The sequence below is a fragment of the Melospiza melodia genome, chromosome 4 (assembly GCF_035770615.1).
Source record: "Melospiza melodia melodia isolate bMelMel2 chromosome 4, bMelMel2.pri, whole genome shotgun sequence".
Lineage (NCBI taxonomy): Eukaryota > Metazoa > Chordata > Aves > Passeriformes > Passerellidae > Melospiza > Melospiza melodia.
In genome coordinates, this window is record NC_086197.1 from 3,044,734 (window position 1) to 3,065,528 (window position 20,795).

General features: G+C 46.1%; 1 protein-coding gene across 4 annotated transcripts in view; it reads left to right on the forward strand.

Annotated features, from left to right (window-relative positions):
- The window catches only part of PLXNA4 (plexin A4), a 512,377-nt gene extending 491,830 nt beyond the window's left edge, over nt 1-20,547 (forward strand). For 3 of the 4 annotated variants that reach the window (XM_063153651.1, XM_063153649.1, XM_063153650.1), the window contains exons 30-32: nt 1,757-1,969; nt 13,627-13,777; nt 14,506-20,547. In XM_063153651.1, coding sequence (XP_063009721.1) covers nt 1,757-1,969; nt 13,627-13,777; nt 14,506-14,601 — 460 coding nt within the window. In that variant the 3' untranslated portion in view covers nt 14,602-20,547. Of the gene's footprint in view, nt 1-1,756; nt 1,974-13,626; nt 13,778-14,505 lie in introns of those variants that run through there. The other variant, XM_063153652.1, reaches the window with a different exon arrangement.
- The last annotated feature ends 248 nt before the right edge of the window (nt 20,548-20,795 follow it).

A 20,795-nucleotide genomic window follows, 5' to 3' on the forward strand; every position in this document is an offset into this window, starting at 1 on the left:
CATCTCCCTCTTCTCCTGAACCTGGCTGACCAGATTCCCTGTGTGGAGCTTTTCTTTACATTTGTTCTGTAATTTTGGTGCTCAGGAGAACACACAGAGGTTTAGGAAAACACTCTGTCGGGAAAGTTGTTACCCAAAATCCATCAGGTCGGGGATGAGTTTTTTACAGTGTTGTGAAGGCAATCAGCAAATGGGAGGAACTGGGGAGTTTGTCCTGAATATCAGGAGAATTTTTTAAGCTGAAAGATGCAGAGAGTGAAGGTAGATTTAGCAATCTGCCTGAGAGAGAGACACAGGGGCTGGGCTCTGTGCTCAGTGACACATTCCAGCTCCTGGGCCTGATCACTGCAGTGCATCTGCCCTGACAAAAGTCTCCAGGCAAAGGCTGGAGGTACCTCATACATGTACCTCAGGGCATCTCATACAAATGAGCTGCTCTTTGGAGAAAAAGGGGGAAAAGGGCTTTGGGTTGCAACTGGAATAGCTTTTCCTTGGTTAGGGCAGATATATTTTCATATCAAAGGCTGTGGTACTTGTTTCCCAGCTCTTTTTTTTTTTTTTTTTTTTTTTTTTTTCCTTGAGGCAATGGGGCTTTCCCTGTCATGTAGCAACTGCTTGCTGCTCTGGGTACTGGGACTGTGTGCAGGCTTGGGCTGGAGCGGCAGAGAGTGACAGGACATGGTGTCCTACAGGGTGTGCCATGAGCATTCCCAGTCTCCACCTGGGACCTCTACCTGCCTCTCTTCCCATGGGATTGCTGTGAGGCATAAAAGCCAAGTCCCTCAATGACAAATGTGTAGAATCCCAGAATGGTTTGGGTTGGAAGGGACCTTAAACTCATCAAGTGCCACCCCCACCATGGGCAGGGACACCTTCCACTATCCCAGGCTGCTCCAAGCCCTGTCCAAGCTGTTCTTGGACACTTCCAGGGACCCAGGGGCAGCCACAACTCCTCTGGGCAGCCTGTCCCAGTGCTTCATAACCCACACCATAGTAATTTTTGTGGGTTCAATGCCTGTCTTCATCTGATGGAGCAACCAACAGGGTCAACTTTCCATTGCAACTTCATACAGAGCGATTCAGAGTGTTTGTCATCATCACCCAAATTTTACTCCCATTAATTTATGGGCACCTTCAACAAGATTGTATAAAGACTGAAAAAAATCTGCCTTGTTTTACAAGGACAAGAGGTGATGTCTCTACCATCCTTAGACTTTGTAGGGGAGGGATTCATTTCATAGCAATGTTAATCCCAGAATCTTCATATCCAGATTCAGAGTGTTTGTCATCACCTAAATTTTACTCCCATTAATTTATGGGCACCTTCAACAAGATTGTACTGACTCTAAGACTCACAAAATCTGCCTTGTAATGATTACAGGGACAAGAGGTGATGTCTCTACCATCCCTAAACTTGGTAGGGGAGGGATTCATTTCGTAGCAATGTTTATCCCAGAATCTTCATATTGAGATCCAGAGTCTTTGTCATCATCACCTAAATTTTACTCCCATTAATTTATGGGTCCGTTCAACAAGACTGGATTGTCTCTAAGAATCACAAAATCTGCCTTATAAGGATTACAGGGACAAAAGGTGATTCCCAGACTTTGTAGGGGAGGGATTCATTGCATAGCAAAGTTTATCCCGGAATCTTCATATCCACAGCCCGATCTTTGATCCCCACCCTCCATTTGCTGCTGAGGTGTCTCCTGTGAGCTGTGCCCTGACTGTGTCCCCTCTGCCACCTCTCCTGCAGCCTCCCCTTGCGGTTCTGGGTCAACATGATCAAGAACCCCCAGTTTGTGTTCGACATTCACAAAAACAGCATCACAGACGCCTGCCTGTCCGTGGTGGCTCAGACCTTCATGGACTCCTGCTCCACCTCAGAGCACCGCCTGGGCAAGGACTCCCCCTCCAACAAGCTCCTCTACGCCAAGGACATCCCCAGCTACAAGAACTGGGTGGAAAGGTGAGTTTTAGCTATGCAATGATGTCGATTCTTTATCTTCTTTTTCTGCCTGGGTCAGGGTCGGGATTAAATGCGCAGAGAGGGAATTTCATGTTCGTACTCAGATGTTGATTAGTTCTTATCTATGTTACAGTCTCACGAGCTGTGAGTTCTACAATACTTTAACAAGCTACAAAATGGTCCCATATCTATCTCTACAAGGCCTTTTAAGGATTATTAAGAATTTAAAAAATTACACCTAAATTGTTTTTACTTTTAACTCAATAACCAACCACCCATGCCCGCAATATGGATTTTTTTATCCAATTACACAAAACCACCCAAACCCATGGAGAAGAAGGTGAAGAAGAAGGACCAACCACTACCCTAAACTCTCCATCTTGCTTTATATATATTATTATATTCTAAACCCTTAAACTCTTGAGTTTGCCACCCTGTGATATCACACACTTCTGTTCAAACTGCACACCCACAATCCCAGTGCTATAATTGAATTTTGGAAGCTTCTCCAGGCCTCAGGTCAGTGCAGTGTTCTCTTGGGGGTCAGTGCCTGCAGCACAGAAATTCTGAAATTCTCAGCGCACAGGGTTCCAACAAAATGACATAAAGTGACACAGCCAAGCTCTGCTTTGTGGGTGGAGGTGGGAGGCAGCATCACTGTTGCTTTTGGAAACTGCCCTTGGGGCTTTTTTGTCTCTGACTTTTACTTAGTAGAAATCTCCATGTTAGCCTTTTATTCCTCTGCCTTGCAGCAGAGATGGAAATTTAACTAATGGTGGGAGCTGAAGGTGTTTGCCATCATGGTTTCCTTTGAGGAGAAACTCTTGAGAAGTGGCAGAGGGAGGAAGGAAGAGGAGGTGATGTGTGTGAGCCCTGGGAAGCACATGGGCTTCTCAGCCTTTCCACACAGGCCTGGAGTGGTTTGCTGCTCTCAGCATTGTTGTGACAGTCCCCACACTGTCTGGATCCCAAGGGATTTATAATTATCCCCCAGCAAATTCCCTTGGAGGCTCTTTTGTGAGATGCCAGACAATTGACAGGCTGCTGACTGAAGCTCTGCAGGTATTTTATGTCCAGTCAGAGGTCTTTCCAAGCATTTTGTCCACACTCCCAAGACCTGTGGCTGTACTTCCATCTGCTGTACTGAGGGTCAGTGCCTGGCAAAGCTACTCCACAGGGAATATAACCAGAACATCTCTTCCTGCAGCATGTTGGGGCCTCATTTTCCATAGGGTTTTCCCCAGGACAAGCAAACAGCACATCCTGTTCTTCATCCAGCAGGAGCTGGGCTTTGCTTTCCAATATTCTGCACTTGCCTGGCATTATTGACAGGTTTGGGAACTGCACAGATGGGGAACAGTTGCTGCTCTGTAAATACAAAGGCGGGTTTATCCTACAGATCATTCCTGTGCACTGCACCCAGCTTCCAGCCTTGATTTGCTCTGGATGACTTCCTAGGCATGGCCTAAAATTGACACCATGTCCTGCAGGCTGTACAAGGCCTCTGCTGCTGCAGACACCTCACACTGGGCTATAAATCCCTGTATTGCCTTTGCTGGGGATGGTTTTCTCTCGTTTTGTGACAGGAGCGTGGCTGATCAAAGAGCTCTGTCCCCTACTCGGCACGAGGCAGCTTTTTTTTCCCAACAATTCTCCCATTGGTCTGTGATTTGTCTGGACAATTATTTTTAGACGTGGTAAAACACTTCAGCAAATGTCGTTTCTAGGCAACCTGCAAGGCTCTTATGAGCTACCTTGCTTAATTATGACCTACTTTTGGTACCGTGTCCAAGTTTCTTAGAATGTATTGAGGCTGATTGCTGGATTGACCTGGATAATGGGAAGCAAGTGTTGGAGGTTCCATTTAGAAATCAAGTTTGCACCAACAGTGACCCAAAGGTGTCATTCTCTAGTGATGCTTTAGCTACCCTCTGTGTGGTTGGGCTGTTTCTGTAGACAAATAATGGTTTTCATCTCAAAGGGGTTGATTTTATCCTTGGAGATGCTACATGTGAGTGACAAACTGAGGTATTTAAGTGGAGAATGGGATATTTCCTTATGCAACAAACACCTTTTTTTCTCTTTTTCTATTTTCCCTCTGGACAAACAAAAAGCTGCAGTTTCCATTTTGTTTTATTTTTTTCCAGTATTGATTTCACTTTACAATTTTTTGGAGCTAAATCCTGGTGCCCAGTGATCTTCAGCAATAGGTGCTGCATTTCCTTGGAAGTTTTCCCAAACAACTGGGTTTGCAAACGAGGTACATAACACCTCCTGCTGCTTGTAAACAGCCCTGGATTCCTGTCCCCAGCATGTGCTGGGTTGTTATCTGCACTGATGTCTGACAACTTGAACTGAAGCCCAAGGGGAGACTGCAGGTTTTGGAATATGGTTAGAGCTTCCTCCCTGCTTTTATTTTTGTGTGTCAGTTCCACTGACTCAAGGCAGTGGCACCTGGATGCTGTGGGAGATGAAAGAAAAAACCTATCAGGGATGAATAAAATATAATTTGAGTTCTACCCCGAGCTAATGAATTCCTTCTCTCCGTTCTGCGATTGTGCTTTGAGGGAGTTTTTTCCAAATCCAAAGGCTTCCAGTGCTGGTTGGAGCTATTTCTGTAGTCAGCATCAGCTGGAGATGGCATCCTTCAAGACCACTAGACTTCTTCAAAGAGTGAATCAGGAGATAAAAAGTCAGGGAGTTTAAGAAATGGTTGAGTAAATCAGAAAAACCTGAAATCAAACAAACTTCTTTGAGAAAGAGGAAACTCTAAGAGGGTTAATTAGTCAGTGGTAGATTGTACCCAACTTGAGGCACTCTGGATTAAAACATGACTGGATTTAGAGGTCTGGAAATGGAGCTGAGCTGGGTTACTCCAAGCCATCCCTTTTTCTTTTTTTTTCTTCCTTTCCTTTCCTTTCCTTTCCTTTCCTTTTCCTTTCCTTTCCTTTCCTTTCCTTTCCTTTCCTTTCCTTTCCTTTCCTTTCCTTTCCTTTCCTTTCCTTTCCTTTCCTTTCCTTTCCTTTCCTTTCCTTTCCTTTCCTTTCCTTTCCTTCCCTTCCCTTCCCTTCCCTTCCCTTCCCTTCCCTTCCCTTCCCTTCCCTTCCCTTCCCTTCCCTTCCCTTCCCTTCCCTTCCCTTCCCTTCCCTTCCCTTCCCTTCCCTTCCCTTCCCTTCCCTTCCCTTCCCTTCCTTCCCTTCCCTTCCCTTCCCTTCCCTTCCCTTCCCTTCCCTTCCCTTCCCTCCTCCCTTCCCTTCCCTTCCCTTCCCTTCCCTTCCCTTCCCTTCCCTTCCCTCCCTTCCCTTCCCTTCCCTTCCCTTCCCTTCCCTTCCCTTCCCTTCCCCTTTCCCCTTTAGGGCTCACAAAACCCAGAGCAGGGAATGCCCTTGGCATGAGAGGGAGGCAGGGATGAAAGGACTTTTCTCCAATCCTTCAAAAATTTGTTTTCACCTGGGAATGTGCATTGGAAGGGAATAGTTACAGCTCTGGCCTTACCAGTTGACCATAGGTGGTCAACTGGAAATTTGATTCCAAAAGATTTCAACAGCAAGACTGTCAGGAATCTTCCCTGGTTTTATTTGTTTGTTTGGCTCATGTTTAGCGTGGGATTTTTTCATGTTTTCACTTATTTTGTGGTGAGGCAAGTGTTGCCTTCAGAATCAGGATGCATGACAATGACTAATTAAGACATTTTAAATTTTACCAATTTTTGTAATTTCCTGTCGACCTAATGGATAACTATATAAGAAATGGACATCTTCCATGACATTTTAGGAGGTTGTTGTTTCAGTGCCCATTTCTATAATTATTCAAGATAGTGGATTTGCTGACAACAGCAATAGAAATATTACTGTACATCAGTTAAATTTAGTTGAAGATTCTCCCTGCTCATTGCAGGGGTTTGGACTAGATGACTTCTAAATGTCCCTTCCAACCCAAACTATTCTGTGATTTTATGAAAGTCCTTTTATAACATTGTTGGAAGCAGAGGTGGACTCTGCCTGCTGAAGCAATCCAGCTGAGAAATTCTGGCTTTTGGGAAAAAGCAGGTTCCCTGTTCAAATGGGACACAGAGAGCTGGAAACACGTGGCTAAAAAGTGTCCTGGTGCAGGCACATCTTGGATTTCCTGCTGCAGAACACGAGGCCTGATGAGGCAGGACAATTAACCCAGGAAAATGGGACAGGCTATTTGGCTTTTGTTGAAGCCACCACGAAGAGTCAGGCTGTAGTTCTAAAACAAAGTGGAGGCTTTTCAATTATCATTAAAAAAATAAAAAAAAAAAGGAAAGAATGGTACGATAGAGCCCAATCTCATCTGACTTCAGTTAGTAAAACTCCATAGGCTCTGCTGAATTTACATTAGAGCAGCTTCAGATCTGCATCTTTCAAGTTTACTTCAAATGTCCCACTTTGAGCCTGGAAATCTGGAGAACTTGGGAGCATTGATGCAATCCCCAAGCAATACAAAGGGGAGCTGTTCTAATTGGGACTGTCTCATTAGCATTCAACACCACACTGAAAAATGACAAAGGGCTGTGGCTGACCTTCATTTCTCTCCATGCTGCCAAGCTTATGATAACACTTGTTTGAACTTCATTAACACCATTTAATTGCCTGCATCACAATCAATATGATGTTTCCCTACTGGAGCCTGGCACGGAGGCAAGGATGTGGGAGACTGAAAAGGGGCAGAGCACAAAAAGCAGAAGTCAAAGAGTTTTTCCATTTCACACTGGTGCCCAAAACACCTGCAGGGCTGCAAGGAGAGGATCTGGTGCTCTTTTTTTTTCCTCTCATCCCTGCAGGGACCTGGTCTCCTTTTGGCTGCTTATTGTGCATTGAAAAGGGCCCCTCTAAGAAAAACTTAAGGAGACATCACAAGCGTTCTTAACTTAGGAGTCATCCAATGAAGACCGTTCAAAATAGGTTTGCCAGGTTCACGATCAAAAAAAGCTTAAAGTGATCTGATACGTGGGTTCAGAATTAGAACATTTGCATTTCATTGTGTTAACCTGGGTGCAAACAGTGCCTGACACAGCTGGTGCTGCTCCTGATGCCATGATCACATCTACCTTTTTTCCTAAAAGTACAGATACTTTTAGGAGAAGGGGGAACAATTTTTAACTAAAAGGGAGAGATTTAAGTGAGATTTTTGGACGCCATTCTTTACTCAGAGGGTGGGCAGACCCTGGCACAGGTTACCCAGAGCAGCTGTGGCTGTCTCTGGATCTCTGGCAGTGTCCAAGACCCAGTTGGACAGGGCTTGGAGCAACCTGGGACAGGGGAAAGTGTCCCTGCCTATGTCAGGGGTTGGAACTGTATGATCTTTAAGGTCCCTTCCAACCCAAACCATTTTTGAATTGGTGATTCATGAAGCAGCTATGATTTGCATCCCATTAGCCTTCAGATGTCAAGGTCTAGGTCTTGTTAGGAAGAGCTTTATGAGCATGTTTGGAGTACACAAAACAGACAGCCTGTACCCATTTGGGATTTCACCCCCCTGGTGTGTCAGCCTGGGGTTTCAGGCCTCTCAAATCACTGGGAAATCTCTACCTGTGCAATGCTTGTCATGTCTGTTGGCCACTTTGCAGCTAACTTTAGAAAGAAAGACAAACTGGACCAGTTTAAAGCAATAAAAAGTTGTATGTGCCTTAACATTGTGAGTTATTGAGGTTTTAAGCAGAAACTCTGAGGGCTTTAAAAAAGAGAGGTGCAAATCCTGGCTCTACTTTAAAAAAATGAGTTTTCTGTGCCCCCTCTTTCTCTGCTGGAAAGAAGGCTCAAGAAGCAGCATACCAAAGGTCAAGGCAGGGGGTGTTGTCGGTGGAGATAATAAAAAACAGTGCTGGAAGGGGCCTCGGGAGGTCAACCCGACCATCTCCTGCCTCAGGGCAGGATCAGCTCTGTCTAAAGCCTTCCTGACAGATGCTTGTCTACCCCCATCTTAAAGGCCTCCAACAATAGAGCCTCTGCTGTCCTCAGGCAATTCATTCCCGTGCTTCCCTGTCCTTCCCATCAGAGTTTTCCCTGCTGGGCAGCCAAAATCTCCCTGGCTGTAATTAAAGCTCAGGCATGGCCGTGGCAGGGGGTACAGCTCATTCCCTGCCTCTCTGGGGCAGCTTTTGGTGTGTCTGAAGATTGCTCACTTGTCTTTCTTCACTTTTCATCTCAAAAGAAAAAAAAAATAAAATCATCCCAATGTTTTCTCATCACGCCAAGGAGCTGTTTTTACACAGTGCAGAAAAAAAGGCAAGATGAAAATGTGTCCATATGGGGAGGGTGCAGCCCCACTCATCCTCTGCTTTGAGGTGCTGCTGGGTGATCTCCTCTCCCAGAGGAGCTACCTGTGCACCAATTCACAATTCAGCCACCAAGGCAGAGCTGCCCATCAGCCCTGCACTCTTTATTCTGAGGGGACAAGCAGCAGGAAAAGCCAGGAACAGGCAAAATAAAAGCATTGCCCTGTCTAGGGCTTGCACACACAGAATTGTTCCTTTCAACAGCTTGGGTTGGAAGGGACCTTGAAGCTCATCTCATTCCATCCCTGCCATGGGCAGGGACACCTTCCACTGTCCCAGGGAGCTCCAAGCCCCAGCCTGTCACCACCAGAAAAAAGCAAGGCACAATTCTTCCCAAGAATATTTCTGGGATTCACATTCTCTGAACCTCAGAGAAAGGAAAAATGATTCTTATCATTTGCTGTGCAAAAGTAGAATGCAATATGGAGATGGTTTACCCACAGTGATGGTGTTTGGTTTCCTTGGCCTATCAGGGCCAAATGTGTAGCCCCACGTTTCTCTTCACAGAGAAAAGCAAGGCACAATTCTTCCCAAGAGTATTTTTATTTGCTGTGCAAAAGTGGAATGCAACATGGAGATGGGTTACCCACAGTGATGGCGCTTTGGCTCCTTGGCCTATCAGGGCCGGGTGTGTGTGTGTGTGTGAGGACTGTTGGTGACAGTCATGAAGTTCTGTGCAGTGTGTGCAGAGCTGAGTTCCTGGGAGATTCAGTTTAGATGTAATCTAATATAATGCAATATAATATAGACTAATATAGTATAATAAAGTAATTAATTAGCCTTGGGTAAGATGGAGTCCTCCTCGTCATTTCTCCCTGCCATGAGGGTCGTCCTGTTTTGATGCCATCCAGCCTGGTCTTGGACACTTCCAGCGATGGGGCATCCCTGGATTTCCCTGGGCAATCCATTCCAGTGCCTCACCAGCAGCTCAGATGCTCCCCAGGAACTCAAAGCGCCCTTCTGTGTCAGTGCATGTCCTTGCAATGCTCCAGTGCATCCCAAAAACAGAACTGCCTGTTCACAAGCTTTCCACCAGCCCTTCCCTGCTGGAAGAGCCCCCCAGATCCCTTTCACACACCTCTCCACCCTTCAGTGGTCTGGATCCAGCCGGCTATTGCATAACCCTAATTATGTTATTGCTGTAATTGCGTCTGCCGTCTGCAGCACATGGATTCGTTACAAGCTTTTCATATGCTAAAATGATTATTAATGAGTGCAGTCCCATCCCAGCGACAAACAACGGGCATGACAAAAAGATCTTTTGGAAGGCAATTAGCTCCATGCTAAGCTGCCTAAACCATGGGCTGTGCTGGGAAATTTCGGGCTGGGGAGGGAGCACTGGCAAACGTGGCTTTTCTCTTCTCTTTTGATGAGTTAATGAGTTACTGAGCGGCAGCAGGCACAGTCATTCTTGTGAAACAGCTCCACTAAGGAGCCTTTCCCTGTCGGTGCCGAGGGAAAGAGCATTTATCCCTGGATAAACAGAGGACAAAATGTATTCCCAGGTCGCTGTGATGGATGCCCAGGTCACTGTTGTGTCGCTTTCCTTGGGAAAACAAAACAAAACACAAAACAAAAAAAAACAAAACACAACCTAGGGAAAGATGAGGTTGGAAGGACCAAGAATAATTATTTTTTCAGCAGAATAGTACCAGCTGTATCCTGGTACATCCCAAATCCTTCTCCATCCTCCAGTGGCAATGCGGGGTCTCTTGGGCTCTCTCTCCATTCAAGGCAGGCTGGGGTGAGTTGTTTTACCCTTTATATCTGTGAGGACACATCCCATGGCCTGGTTATCCTCACATCCTGGAGTACTGGAATGATGGGTTCACCCCAGTTCCTCATCATTTTAATTGCTTATGAAGCCTAATGAACAAATTTCCTGTGGTCACACCAGAGGATGGAGAGCCTTGAGGCAAGAATGGAGGCTGCTCCTGTGAATCCAGGGAAACTCAGACACATAAGGCTGGATCAGAAGATCCTCAATCTGAGGATCCTCTGGAAACAGCTGGGGAAGGATCCAATGGAGATGAGCAAAACTGGAGTACAGCAATAGCAGCAAATCTGCTCAGGATTATAATTTTTAGGAGCAGATTAAACTGCATTTACTGCTTTGCTTTGCTATTTTCTGTCTCATTCAGAGAGAATATGGCTCAGTGTTGTGTTCCCAACCTTCTGCTGGCTGTGGAAGTGTGTCAGAGCCCTGTCCCTGTCTCAGGTGAGACCAGGTGTCCCTCCACAGGTGACAGAGCCCCTCTGTGCCCCTGGCACTGCCCCCCAGCCCAGCTGTGCTGTGGGAGCTGTCAGCTGCAGGGCTGATGGAAGCAGCACAGGAAATTCCACTGCAAATTCCAGCAGTGGGAATGCAAGGGCCTCTGGGGTTTGGTGACAGCTCCTCAGTGGTTTTTGCATTAGGGGTATGCAAATGGCAGGGAGGCTCTAAGTACCTCTGAGGATCTGGGCTGGAATGGAAGGTAAATAAAGACTCAGCAGGGATGTTGTCATCTCCCTGCTAGGATGCTTTAATACACACATTCATCATTTCTTTAGAGAGCACAGTGATGGCTTCATTAGAGACTCTTCTGCATAAATAAGTCACTGGGCCATGGCAGAATTTGGATGGAAGGATATTACATCTTCTCACTCAGCTAGATTGAGGCATTGGTACATGTTCGTTTCCACTTCTTTCTCTTTTATTTTTGCCCCAAAACACCTTGGTTGAATGGGAAATGGCTGTTTAGGTGTGAGATGCCAGGGAATTGAGTCTGGAGAAGACTTTGGTGGGTGATGGCCTGTGACCCCAGAACATCCTAGGAGTCTGTCATGGCCAGAGCCCTGAAACTGTGCTTCTTGAAACTCAGATCTGTGCATGCCATCCCTGGCTCCAGGGAACATTTCCTGCTGCTTTTCCTTGTTGGGATGAGTCACAGGAGTGTTGTGCTGCTGGGGAATGATCTCTGCAGGGCTGGAGAGGGGTGGGGAGCTTTCAAACCCTTGTGAGTCACAGACTCAAGAGTCTGTTTGCTACCAGGTGGAAAGGAAACAGGACAAACTTGCAGAAGGAGTTGGTAAGTGTGTCTGTGCTCCAGTTTTTGGGAGCACCCTGTCCCTACACCCACTATCCTGCCACCACTTGGTGACAGCTCAACCAGAGAGAAAAAGGAGGATTTTAACTTCTTGTCAGAGCCAGACTGCCATCTCTGATATCCTCCACCAACCCCATTTATTTTTTGCTGTGATGAGACCCCTTCTCTTCTCATTTCACCCATCAGGAGGGTGCCTATCCAACATTCATGAGGAGCTGCTCCCTTTTCAGGGGTCATAAATCAATGTATTTCACTGCTTTGCAGCCTGTTTTCCCCACAAGTCTGTGAATTGTGCTGGTGGCACATGGATTTTTTTTTCCAGTGCCAAGGCACACCTTGCTTTTTGACCATTAGATTCCTTGCTTTTTGACCCTAAGATTCCTTGTTTTCTCAGCCGTGTTATGCATGCCACCAATTCCTATGTGCAGCACAGATCTGATCTTCTCCAGGAGGTGATGTCAAGACCTGTTTGGGTTTTTCTGCAAGTGGCAAACGTCTAAGAAATATTTATTCCTCCTGCTCAGCATCTTCTCCTGGAGGCAGTTCTGCAGGACAGAGCCTCCTGGGATTTCTAGATGCTCACTTTACTCACAAACAACTGTCCAGGTCCACCTGGACTTGGATCCCCAGGTCCACCTCAATCCCTGGGGACTGAGGGTCAGGCAGAGTGGAAAGAAAATCAAACCCACACCACTTTTCACTGGAGCACTGGCAGTGAGGAATATTTAGACCACAGGACCGAGTTAGCCTCAGATTTCTGGCTGATCCTAAGCCCAGAAGACAAAATGCCAGGGCTCCAGGGAGAGAGATGTTTCTGTGCCTGCTGGAAGTTGCAGTAAAATTAATGAGGTTTGTACAAGTTTTTATGGTGAAACAGAGTTTAGCTTTGGAAACTGTCAAGCAAGAAGGACCTCTGCCTCCTGAGCCTCCCTCTGCCGAGGATTACATCAGCATCCCACCACCAAAAACAGGTTATCAACAGGGACTGACTCATTGGGGTAAATCAGGGCACAAAACCAGACTGGGCACAGCTGGAGCCTCCTGGTGTGGAAGGGTTTCCCCCCATGCTCTTGCACTGCTCTGGTTTCCACTCCAGCAGCTGCTCATCCTGCTCTGTCACGGAGTATTTTCCCATTTACCCACCTCAAGGATGCTCACCACACAGCATTTCCACGTCCAATTCCTCTGCAGTGGCACACAGCCCCCATCTCAGCAGGTGTCTCCACGCTGTTTACAGGACACCTGTCAGCTCTTTTGGCTCCCTGTCCCCTCTGCCTCCTAATTATAAAATTGTGGATTGCTGCAGCTATGGGCTGCTTTTTTTAATTTTTTTTTTCTCCTTCTTCTTCTTATTTTTTTTTCCTTCTGCACAAAATGTCAAATTGCAGAAATTAAAAATGTAAATGATGGCGTCTAATTAACCAGTTGACAGCAGAGCACAGCTGCGAGTGACAGTGACTGATTACCTTCTGCAAACCTTGTCCTCCAAGACCTGCCTTACCCAGGGGAGGAAGGACAACCAAAATAGCAACTTCCTTAAAGAGACATCACTCTGCACATGAAGCCTGCTGGTCAGTGGTTCGGGGGGATCCAGAGCCTATGGATAAACCCCCCAGTCCTCCTGAGCTCCAGGGGAATGCTGTTGACTCCTAGGAAAAGCAGATTCTTCTAGGAAAAGCAGATTTTTTTCCCAGTCAGACTGGAATTGAAGGCTGTTGCCACAAATATCAGGCTAGCTTAAAATATGGGGCAAAAAAAGGAGATGCTGAGCAAGAGAGTTGTTGGGATAGACTGGACTGAGTGTGGAAGGTGGGGGATGTCAGCAATGGGGCAGATGTAGTGGTGAGAATGGTGCAAGAAAAAAATACAAATATTTAGGGTTTTTCTCTATGTGGGAGTGAAATCATGAGTGGGCAGCAAGATCTCTCTGGGAAGAGAGGCAGGGCTAAAAACCCTTGAGTATCTGACAAAGTGATCCAGCTTCAGTCCAGCTCCTATTGACTGGGAAAGTTTACAGGATACTCTTTGGGGCTTCATTCTCAGATTGGGGTGAATAAAAAGACATATGTGGTGCTCAGGATGAGTGCTCAGTCATTTCCACCTTGGCTAACTCACCTTTCTAGATGTAAAAGAAGAGCATGAGCAGGTGTTTGAGGAACCAGAAAAACCCAACACTACGTGTGGAGTTTTTTTCTCTGTTTTGCTTGTGGCTTTCACTTCTTGATCTCCTTCTCTTCCCCTCAAGAAACCCCTGTGTTTGTGCCCCTCAGGTACTACTCAGACATCGCCAAGATGCCAGCAATCAGTGACCAGGACATGAATGCTTACCTGGCTGAGCAGTCCCGCATGCACATGAACGAGTTCAACACCATGAGCGCGCTCTCCGAGATCTACTCCTACGTGGGCAAGTACAGCGAGGAGGTGAGAGCTTGGGGACACCTTTGAGGGGCCATGGGAGAGGAGGTGAGAGCCTGGGGACACCTCTGGAGGGCCAGGGGACAGCCCACCCATCCCCTGGTGGGTCACTGGTACCTGTCTGCATCCTGGCTGGGAGGGTGGAGGATTTAAGGAATGAGAGACAAGGCTTGGGGTTTGGAAAGGGAAGGTCTGGGGTTTTGGATCCCTGTTTTGTGTCTCTCTCATTCAGTCAGGCTCGGCTGAAGTAGTTGATGGTCAGATGTTAACTCACTGGAGCCCTACATGAGTTCTACATCCACAATGGGCAAAAGTTGCTTAAGGACTGTTCCCAACATCATTCCAGATACCCCAAACACCCCAAAATGGTCCAACACAGACTTGAAGGTGTCCAGCATGGTTCTTTGTACTGAAGGCCATGTGAGACCCCTTAGGGCATCTCAAGTGGCATGGCCAGGTGATGGATAAAGCTCATAAATAGATAAATAACAGATCTCCAAGGTAAAAATCCACTTGATTGGTTACAATCCAAAGGTCTGCATTGAGTCAGATCAAATCCAAACTCGCCACCTAGCTCCTTCCTGGCTGACTGACTTGACTTGCATGATCTAAGCTAAGCCTGGGACGTGCCTTAGAGAAAGCTCAACCTCCTCTGCTGCTTTAAGATGCTGGACTCAGTCATTTTGGGGTAAAAAACTGAAATCCTTAGCACTTCTTCCTCTCTCCTTTTCCAGATTCTCGGAGCACTTGATCAAGACGACCAGGCTGGGAAACAGAAACTTGCCTACAAACTTGAACAAGTTATAACCCTCATGAGCATAGACAGCTGAGAACTGTCCTGCCAGGGACACCCTGGGAGGGATAAACCAAGTCGTGCCTCACTCAAGATCATCATCTTTACCAAGTGCAAGTTTTGATGGGCTGTAAGCAGAGTCACCCGAACAGCGCTCCTCTCTCTCTCTCTCTCTCTCTCTCCTCCCCCTCTCTCTTTCTCTCTTTTCCTTCTCTTTCCAAACCTATGGACAAAGCAACAGAGCCCCAGGGGTTAAAAGAAAAGACTGCAGAGGAATCTTGGCTCTGGGGCCATGAAGACATTTGGGTGGAGCTCTCCTTTTCACAGCTTCCCCTCTGCCTTTTGCCCTAGAGAGAAACTACTGAACACACGCGAAAACCCCACCAACCCTCGCCCAGCATCGCATCCTCACTCTGCAGAGGTGAAACTGGGGGGTAACTTCTGTCATGCTGCTTTAACTGCCCTCCGAGGGCTGTAGCCTCTGGAGAGGACATGGAAATGAACTCAGTATTACTCAAGTGTCCCCAAGGGGAAGGCAGCCTGCCTGCAGGGCTCCTGGAGGGCAGAGCCATTGCAATTCTATCCCTCGATAGCCACCCACTGGGAGAGGAGGCTCCCCGAAAAATGCCACAGCTGTGTCCAGAGCAGGGCCACCGTGGCTCATCCTGCCTGTGCAAACAGCTGCTCTCCTGGGGCAGGGAAAGGGTCAAGAGGGGACGAGGAGACCGACGCTGCCCTGCCCGTGTGTTTCATATGGTTCTTCTTATTTTCCCAAGAGCCGCGTGTCCCCCTCCGTCTTTCCCGTCGTGTCCTGTTGGTCGTAGCACTGCAGCATAAACGCTCTCTCTGCTGGGTGGCATCCTGTCTGTGGTGGTGGTCCTGCTCCTCCTGGCCATGGAGAGCAAAGCATCATGCCCCTTGTTCCCACCTTGGCTTGGAAAGCAGGAGCCACAGGCCTCGGGTTGTTCCAGGCAAGGAGCTCAGCCTCAAAAGAAGAACCAGAAGGATTTTTTGTTTTGTTTTGTTTTTTTAAGCTGTTCTTTCCATTTTGTTTCCTCAACTGGAACACAGCTGTTGTTTTCCCACAGTGGAATATCAGAGGGTTACTGAAATGCTTGCTGTGAAGTGAGGTGGTGCACGAGGCTGATGGTGAAGCCTTCCTTCCAAGCCGCTCCTAAGAGGAAATGTCACCACACACTTTGGAAGGAGATCTTGGAGGAAATCCAAATGAAACACTGCAAAAAAATTCTTCTACCTAGATCCCCCCAGCTGAACTGCCTGTCTCCTGGAGGTCTTTGAACTGCTGTGAGCCCATCTGCCTTTTGGTGCCAACTCCTGGCCTTTCCTCTCCTCCATTTCTGGAACCAACAGGCCTTGCTGAAGGCACAGTTGCTGCCTAGGAAGGATTTTATCTCTCTTTGCACTTCTTATCCCTTCAGGGATCGCTGTCACCATGGGACAATTGTGGGGGATCACCCTGTCCCCGTGCCATCCTCTGCTCAGCTTCTCCAGAACATCTCGACTTGTTTCATGGCCAACCAAAGGGGAGTGAGCTCCTGCATCTCTTTTTGCCTTCAGCTGTTCCATCCACACGGCTGCCAGCCCAGATAACACCATGACCAGAAACCCTCGGGGTGTGGAGAACCTTCCTTGTTCACCAGGGAGGCATGAGCTGGGTCAACATTCATCTCCCCAGCCATGAGCAGAGCTCCCTGGTAGATGGAGGAGCGGCTGGAGGATCAGCCCACGTCCACCTCACCCCGTCCTTGGAGCAACAGCCTGGATCTGCTTTGCACCTGGAGGGAGGAAGGGGTGCAGGGTGTGTAAAGTGATTACAGAGCGAGTTTGTTTGGGTTCATGCCTGTCTCTTGCCATCAAACCAGAACCTTTTGGGAGTGACAGACCCCGGGTGTGCGTGAGGGGTGGTGTGGTGCAAGCAGGAGCCAGGCAGCGGGAGGGTTTCCTTCAGCCAGGCAGATACACACGTAGGCGAGTCCAAAACCACTCAGTCCAACACTGGACGTGTCTGTGGGGAGAAAAATCACCAGATTCACGTTGAAACAGCAAACTTAGGGACACGTCTTGGTTTTAAACCCCCCAGACATTTCTCTCTTGATTGCAATTCCAATTATTTTGTGCGTGTGTATCTGTGTGCGCGTGTGCGTTTCCTTCCTCTTTTATTTTTGGTTCTGCTTGCTTTCTGTGGGATTGCTGAGCTGATGGACTCATCATGCACCTTATGGACATCTCAGCAGTTTTAAGAGGCCTGCGCATTGGGGATGGTTTGGGTTTGGTTGGTTCTGCCATGGTTTTGTTGATCCATTTTAGTAATGTCGGCGCATGTTCCAGATCCATTGATTAATGGCTGTGAAAGTGGGAAGTCCCACCAGAGCCAGTGGTAAGAAAATGACAACAAACAACACACAAACACAGTATTTTTTATAAGTACGTAAATTTAAAAAAAAGAAAAAGAAAAAAAAAAAAAAAGGGGAAAATTAAAAAAAAAAAAAAAAAGGAAGAAACCAAAGGTTTTGACAAACAAAGTGCCACAACAGATAAATATGGACCCTATTGTCATGCCTTGTACTCACAGCTGGATGGTAGGAGTCTAAGGACAAAGAGCTGGCTTGGAGGGAAGTGGTTATGAGTGATGGGCGATCCTGCCTGGACATGCGCACATGAGAGGAAGAAGAAGCTGTTTAACAGAAAAAACAACAAAAAAAATATCAAAATGAACTGGTGTGATCCTGTACTGTTACTGAAGTCAGAGGAACACCACAGGGGAAATCTGAGACTCACCCTGTTTCTTTTCGATGTTTTCAGGGCTGTGTTTTTGGTTTGTTATGGTTGTTTTCCATGGTTGTTATTTTATTTCTTCTTGCTGGTACGGAGTTTTTCATCTGTATATTATATATATATATTTTTCGAGGAAAAACTTGAACACCTCAGAGACACTGAGAATGAAACACTTAGGGGAAATGGGAAGCACCAGGAGATTGGTGTCTTAACCCTTTCCAAACTTCCCATTTAGGCATTTCTGCTTTTCCCCCACCCTCTTCTTTCCCCCCATGCCCAGGATTTGAAAGAAAATCTGCGTTTTGCTTCTCTTTCATCTCCTCTTTATTTCTTTGTCTTTCTGTTTCTCTTTAGTTTGGTGTTTGAGCTGGATTTGCTTTTTTGCTTGGAAAATGTGCCAGAATTGTGATGTAAATGCGTGGGCTTCCTCCCCTGTCCCCTTCAGTGCCCTTCCCATTTCCAACCAGTGTCCCAGAATCCCCCAGTCTATGAGAAGTCTTGGCATCTTTCTTCCCAGCCTCACCTGTTGAGCTAACTATTTTTTAAGTGCATGTAAAATACAACTAAAAACAAAGACACAAGCAGAAGAATGAGCCCTACTACAACACGGATGCTTTATTTTCCTTTTATTTCTTTTCCCCCACCTCCCTCTCAACACTTGACCAAAAATTCCTGATGAATAAGTAGTGTCCCACACTGTTTTTCAAGCCCCATGGAGAGAACTGGACCCAAAGTTCCTAAAAGCCCATGGACAGGCTCCTAATATCCAGAATATTCCAGATGATAGGCTGATATTTATGGGCATTTCTCAAACACTGCAATCAAATAATTAATGCTGGCACCTGCAGCACCATCAGAAACAGGGGAAAGGGAACTCACAAAGACTCTCTGAAGTTCTATGGAGAGAGTCAAGATTCTTTCTTCACTGCAGGGTTTACAGCACAGGAGAACAATCGAGGAGAAATTCAGCCACCTTCCTCTCCTAGCACAGAATCATAGAATGATTTAGGCTGGAAAAGACCTCTAAGATCACAGAGTTTGAATGTAATATCGTTCCCCAGTCCTTCTCTTCCCACTCTTTATCCTATCCTGAACATATCCAAAGGTTTGGTCCCACCCAGCACACATCAGCCTTGCTCCATTAGAGAAGAGGGCTATTCCAATTTTCATCCCTGTAGTTGTACCACTGCAGTTGTCTTATCTTGCATCTTTGACACTGAAGACCATAAAATTTATTGGGTCATAAAGAAAATTTACCAGAATTTCATTTGGTAATTGCTTAGATTGAAAAGTGATTATCAAATTTTCCCAATCTTCTGCATTCACCCACATGAAAATGTTTGCCATGAAGGGAATGAGACCAAGCAAATCAGATAATTGTAATTATTTTTAATGGTGCTGTTGAAAACCAATAGATCAAATTTGAGGAGTCCAGTCAGTGATCAGCATTCCTGTGGAGTCCCCTCTGAATTTCCTGGAGTCTGGGATGCCTGTGAGGTAAAAACCCAAACACACACCAGCCAATATCAGAAGGACAATTTTTCGGAACTAAGTCAAAACATGAAATGTAGATTTGTCCTTCTCCAAGGCTTTAACAAAGTGCTTTGGGAAGAGACACTGCTATTTGGGGACTCTTCCAAAAGAGGAGAAAAGAAAATATAAGTAGTGAGAGTTGTCCTTCAGGGCAGGTAGAGGTTTTGGGATGTCCTAACTCATGCCATCCAAACTTGGTGTGCTGTGTGGCAGGAAATTGGTGAAATACATGAACCTCAACATCATGGTGTGAACCTCAACCTCCTGCCCATTCCCAGCCTGAATTTTCCTGCTTTGCGCCTGGTGCAGCTTCCATTTCAGGGTAATGCTTGGTCCATTAAATCCTGCAGTTTTCCCTCACCTGTGTGACTGTGCAATGCCCCTTTCCCAAAAGACAAATATCTTGCTGTCTTACTGGGAGCAATGACTTTGTGCAGAATGCTTTGAAAACAGAGCTTGTCAACCATGTTTTATTTGGGGTGGCCCAGTTCTCTACACTTGGAGAAGCATCCAAGGGGACACAGGCTTATAGCCAAAAAAAAAAAAAAATTGTAGAAAGATGTCAAAAAAAAGTTAAAAAAAAACCAAACAGGATTTACACTTGGAGAAATAAATAAACCACCAAAAACCCCACAGAAGTTACAAAGCTGCTTAGTCTAATCAACCTGTCACGTGTTTGATTTCTGTTGTCGTCGTTGTTTGTTCATTGTTTGGTTGGTTTGGTTTTTTGTTGTGTTGTTTTTGGGTTTATTTTTTTTTAATCTTCTGTTCTAAAAACGGAGAGTTTACCTCAAGAAATTCTTTCTGCTTGGAAACAGATCACCTCAAAGACGCTCGCAGCAGAGAGCAGTGTGCAGGGAAGCTCAGTAAAGCAAACTTGGGTGTGGAAAACAAGAGGGAAAACCAGGACATTCAGGCTCTTCTCAGCATTCCCTTCTTTTACTGGTGTGGTCTGGCATTCCCCAGTGGAGAAGCTGCTGTTCACTTTCACACAGAACTGAGGCACAAGAGCCAGTTGGAGAAATCAAGGCACATGTCCAAGCTTGAAGTCCTTTCTGAAGTATCTTAAGAGAAACTTGGTGTTATTTAAACTTTCTATGCTGCTCTTTCTCCATTCCCTGGAGAAATTCCGCTTTCCAGCCCAGGCTGGGGTAAGGAAGCAGAGAGATTAGGTGCTAGCTAAATGCTCCCAGTGTTTTCCCCAAGGATTAGAGAGGCAACTGGATTATTTGAGGTCACAAGAGAGGCCCTTCCTTGTGTCTGACCCCGTGTCTTGGACATACACGTGAGCCCAGAAGTCTCATTCTCTGTTTTGCTAAAGCTTCCAACTCAAAATCAATGGAAAGACATTTCCTTTCACCACAGTGTTACTAACAGCCTCAAAGAGATGTCAAGACAGCATTAGAAAGGAGGTTGGGATCCTTTTTCTTAGGTTGTTGTTGTTGTTAGTTTGATTTTCTTTTGAACTGATCCTAGTTAAAAAAAGAAAGAAATAAAATCTATACTATTTAAATTGGAATCCCGTTGTTACTTGGTAAAGGCAAAGCTTCTGTACCTTTGTTATAATTAATTGTATACCTGTGTATGTAAATATAAGGCATTCCTATTTTGCAGTCCAGAACAAAAAAGAAAAAAAAAAACAACTATTTGTAATATAGAATAAAGTTTATTAAAAAAAAAATAAAGAAATAAAAATGCCCCAGGCTTTGATTGCTGCTTTCTGTGTCAAATGGAGCCGGAGGGAGGGAACTGAAGTCAAGGAAAAGTTAGAAAAAGACCTTAAAGATCATTGAGTCCAGCTGTTAACCCAGCACTGCCACATCCAGCACTAAACCATGTCCCCATATCCACATTTTGGAAACAAACTTCCCTTCCCTTCCCTTCCCTTCCCTTCCCTTCCCT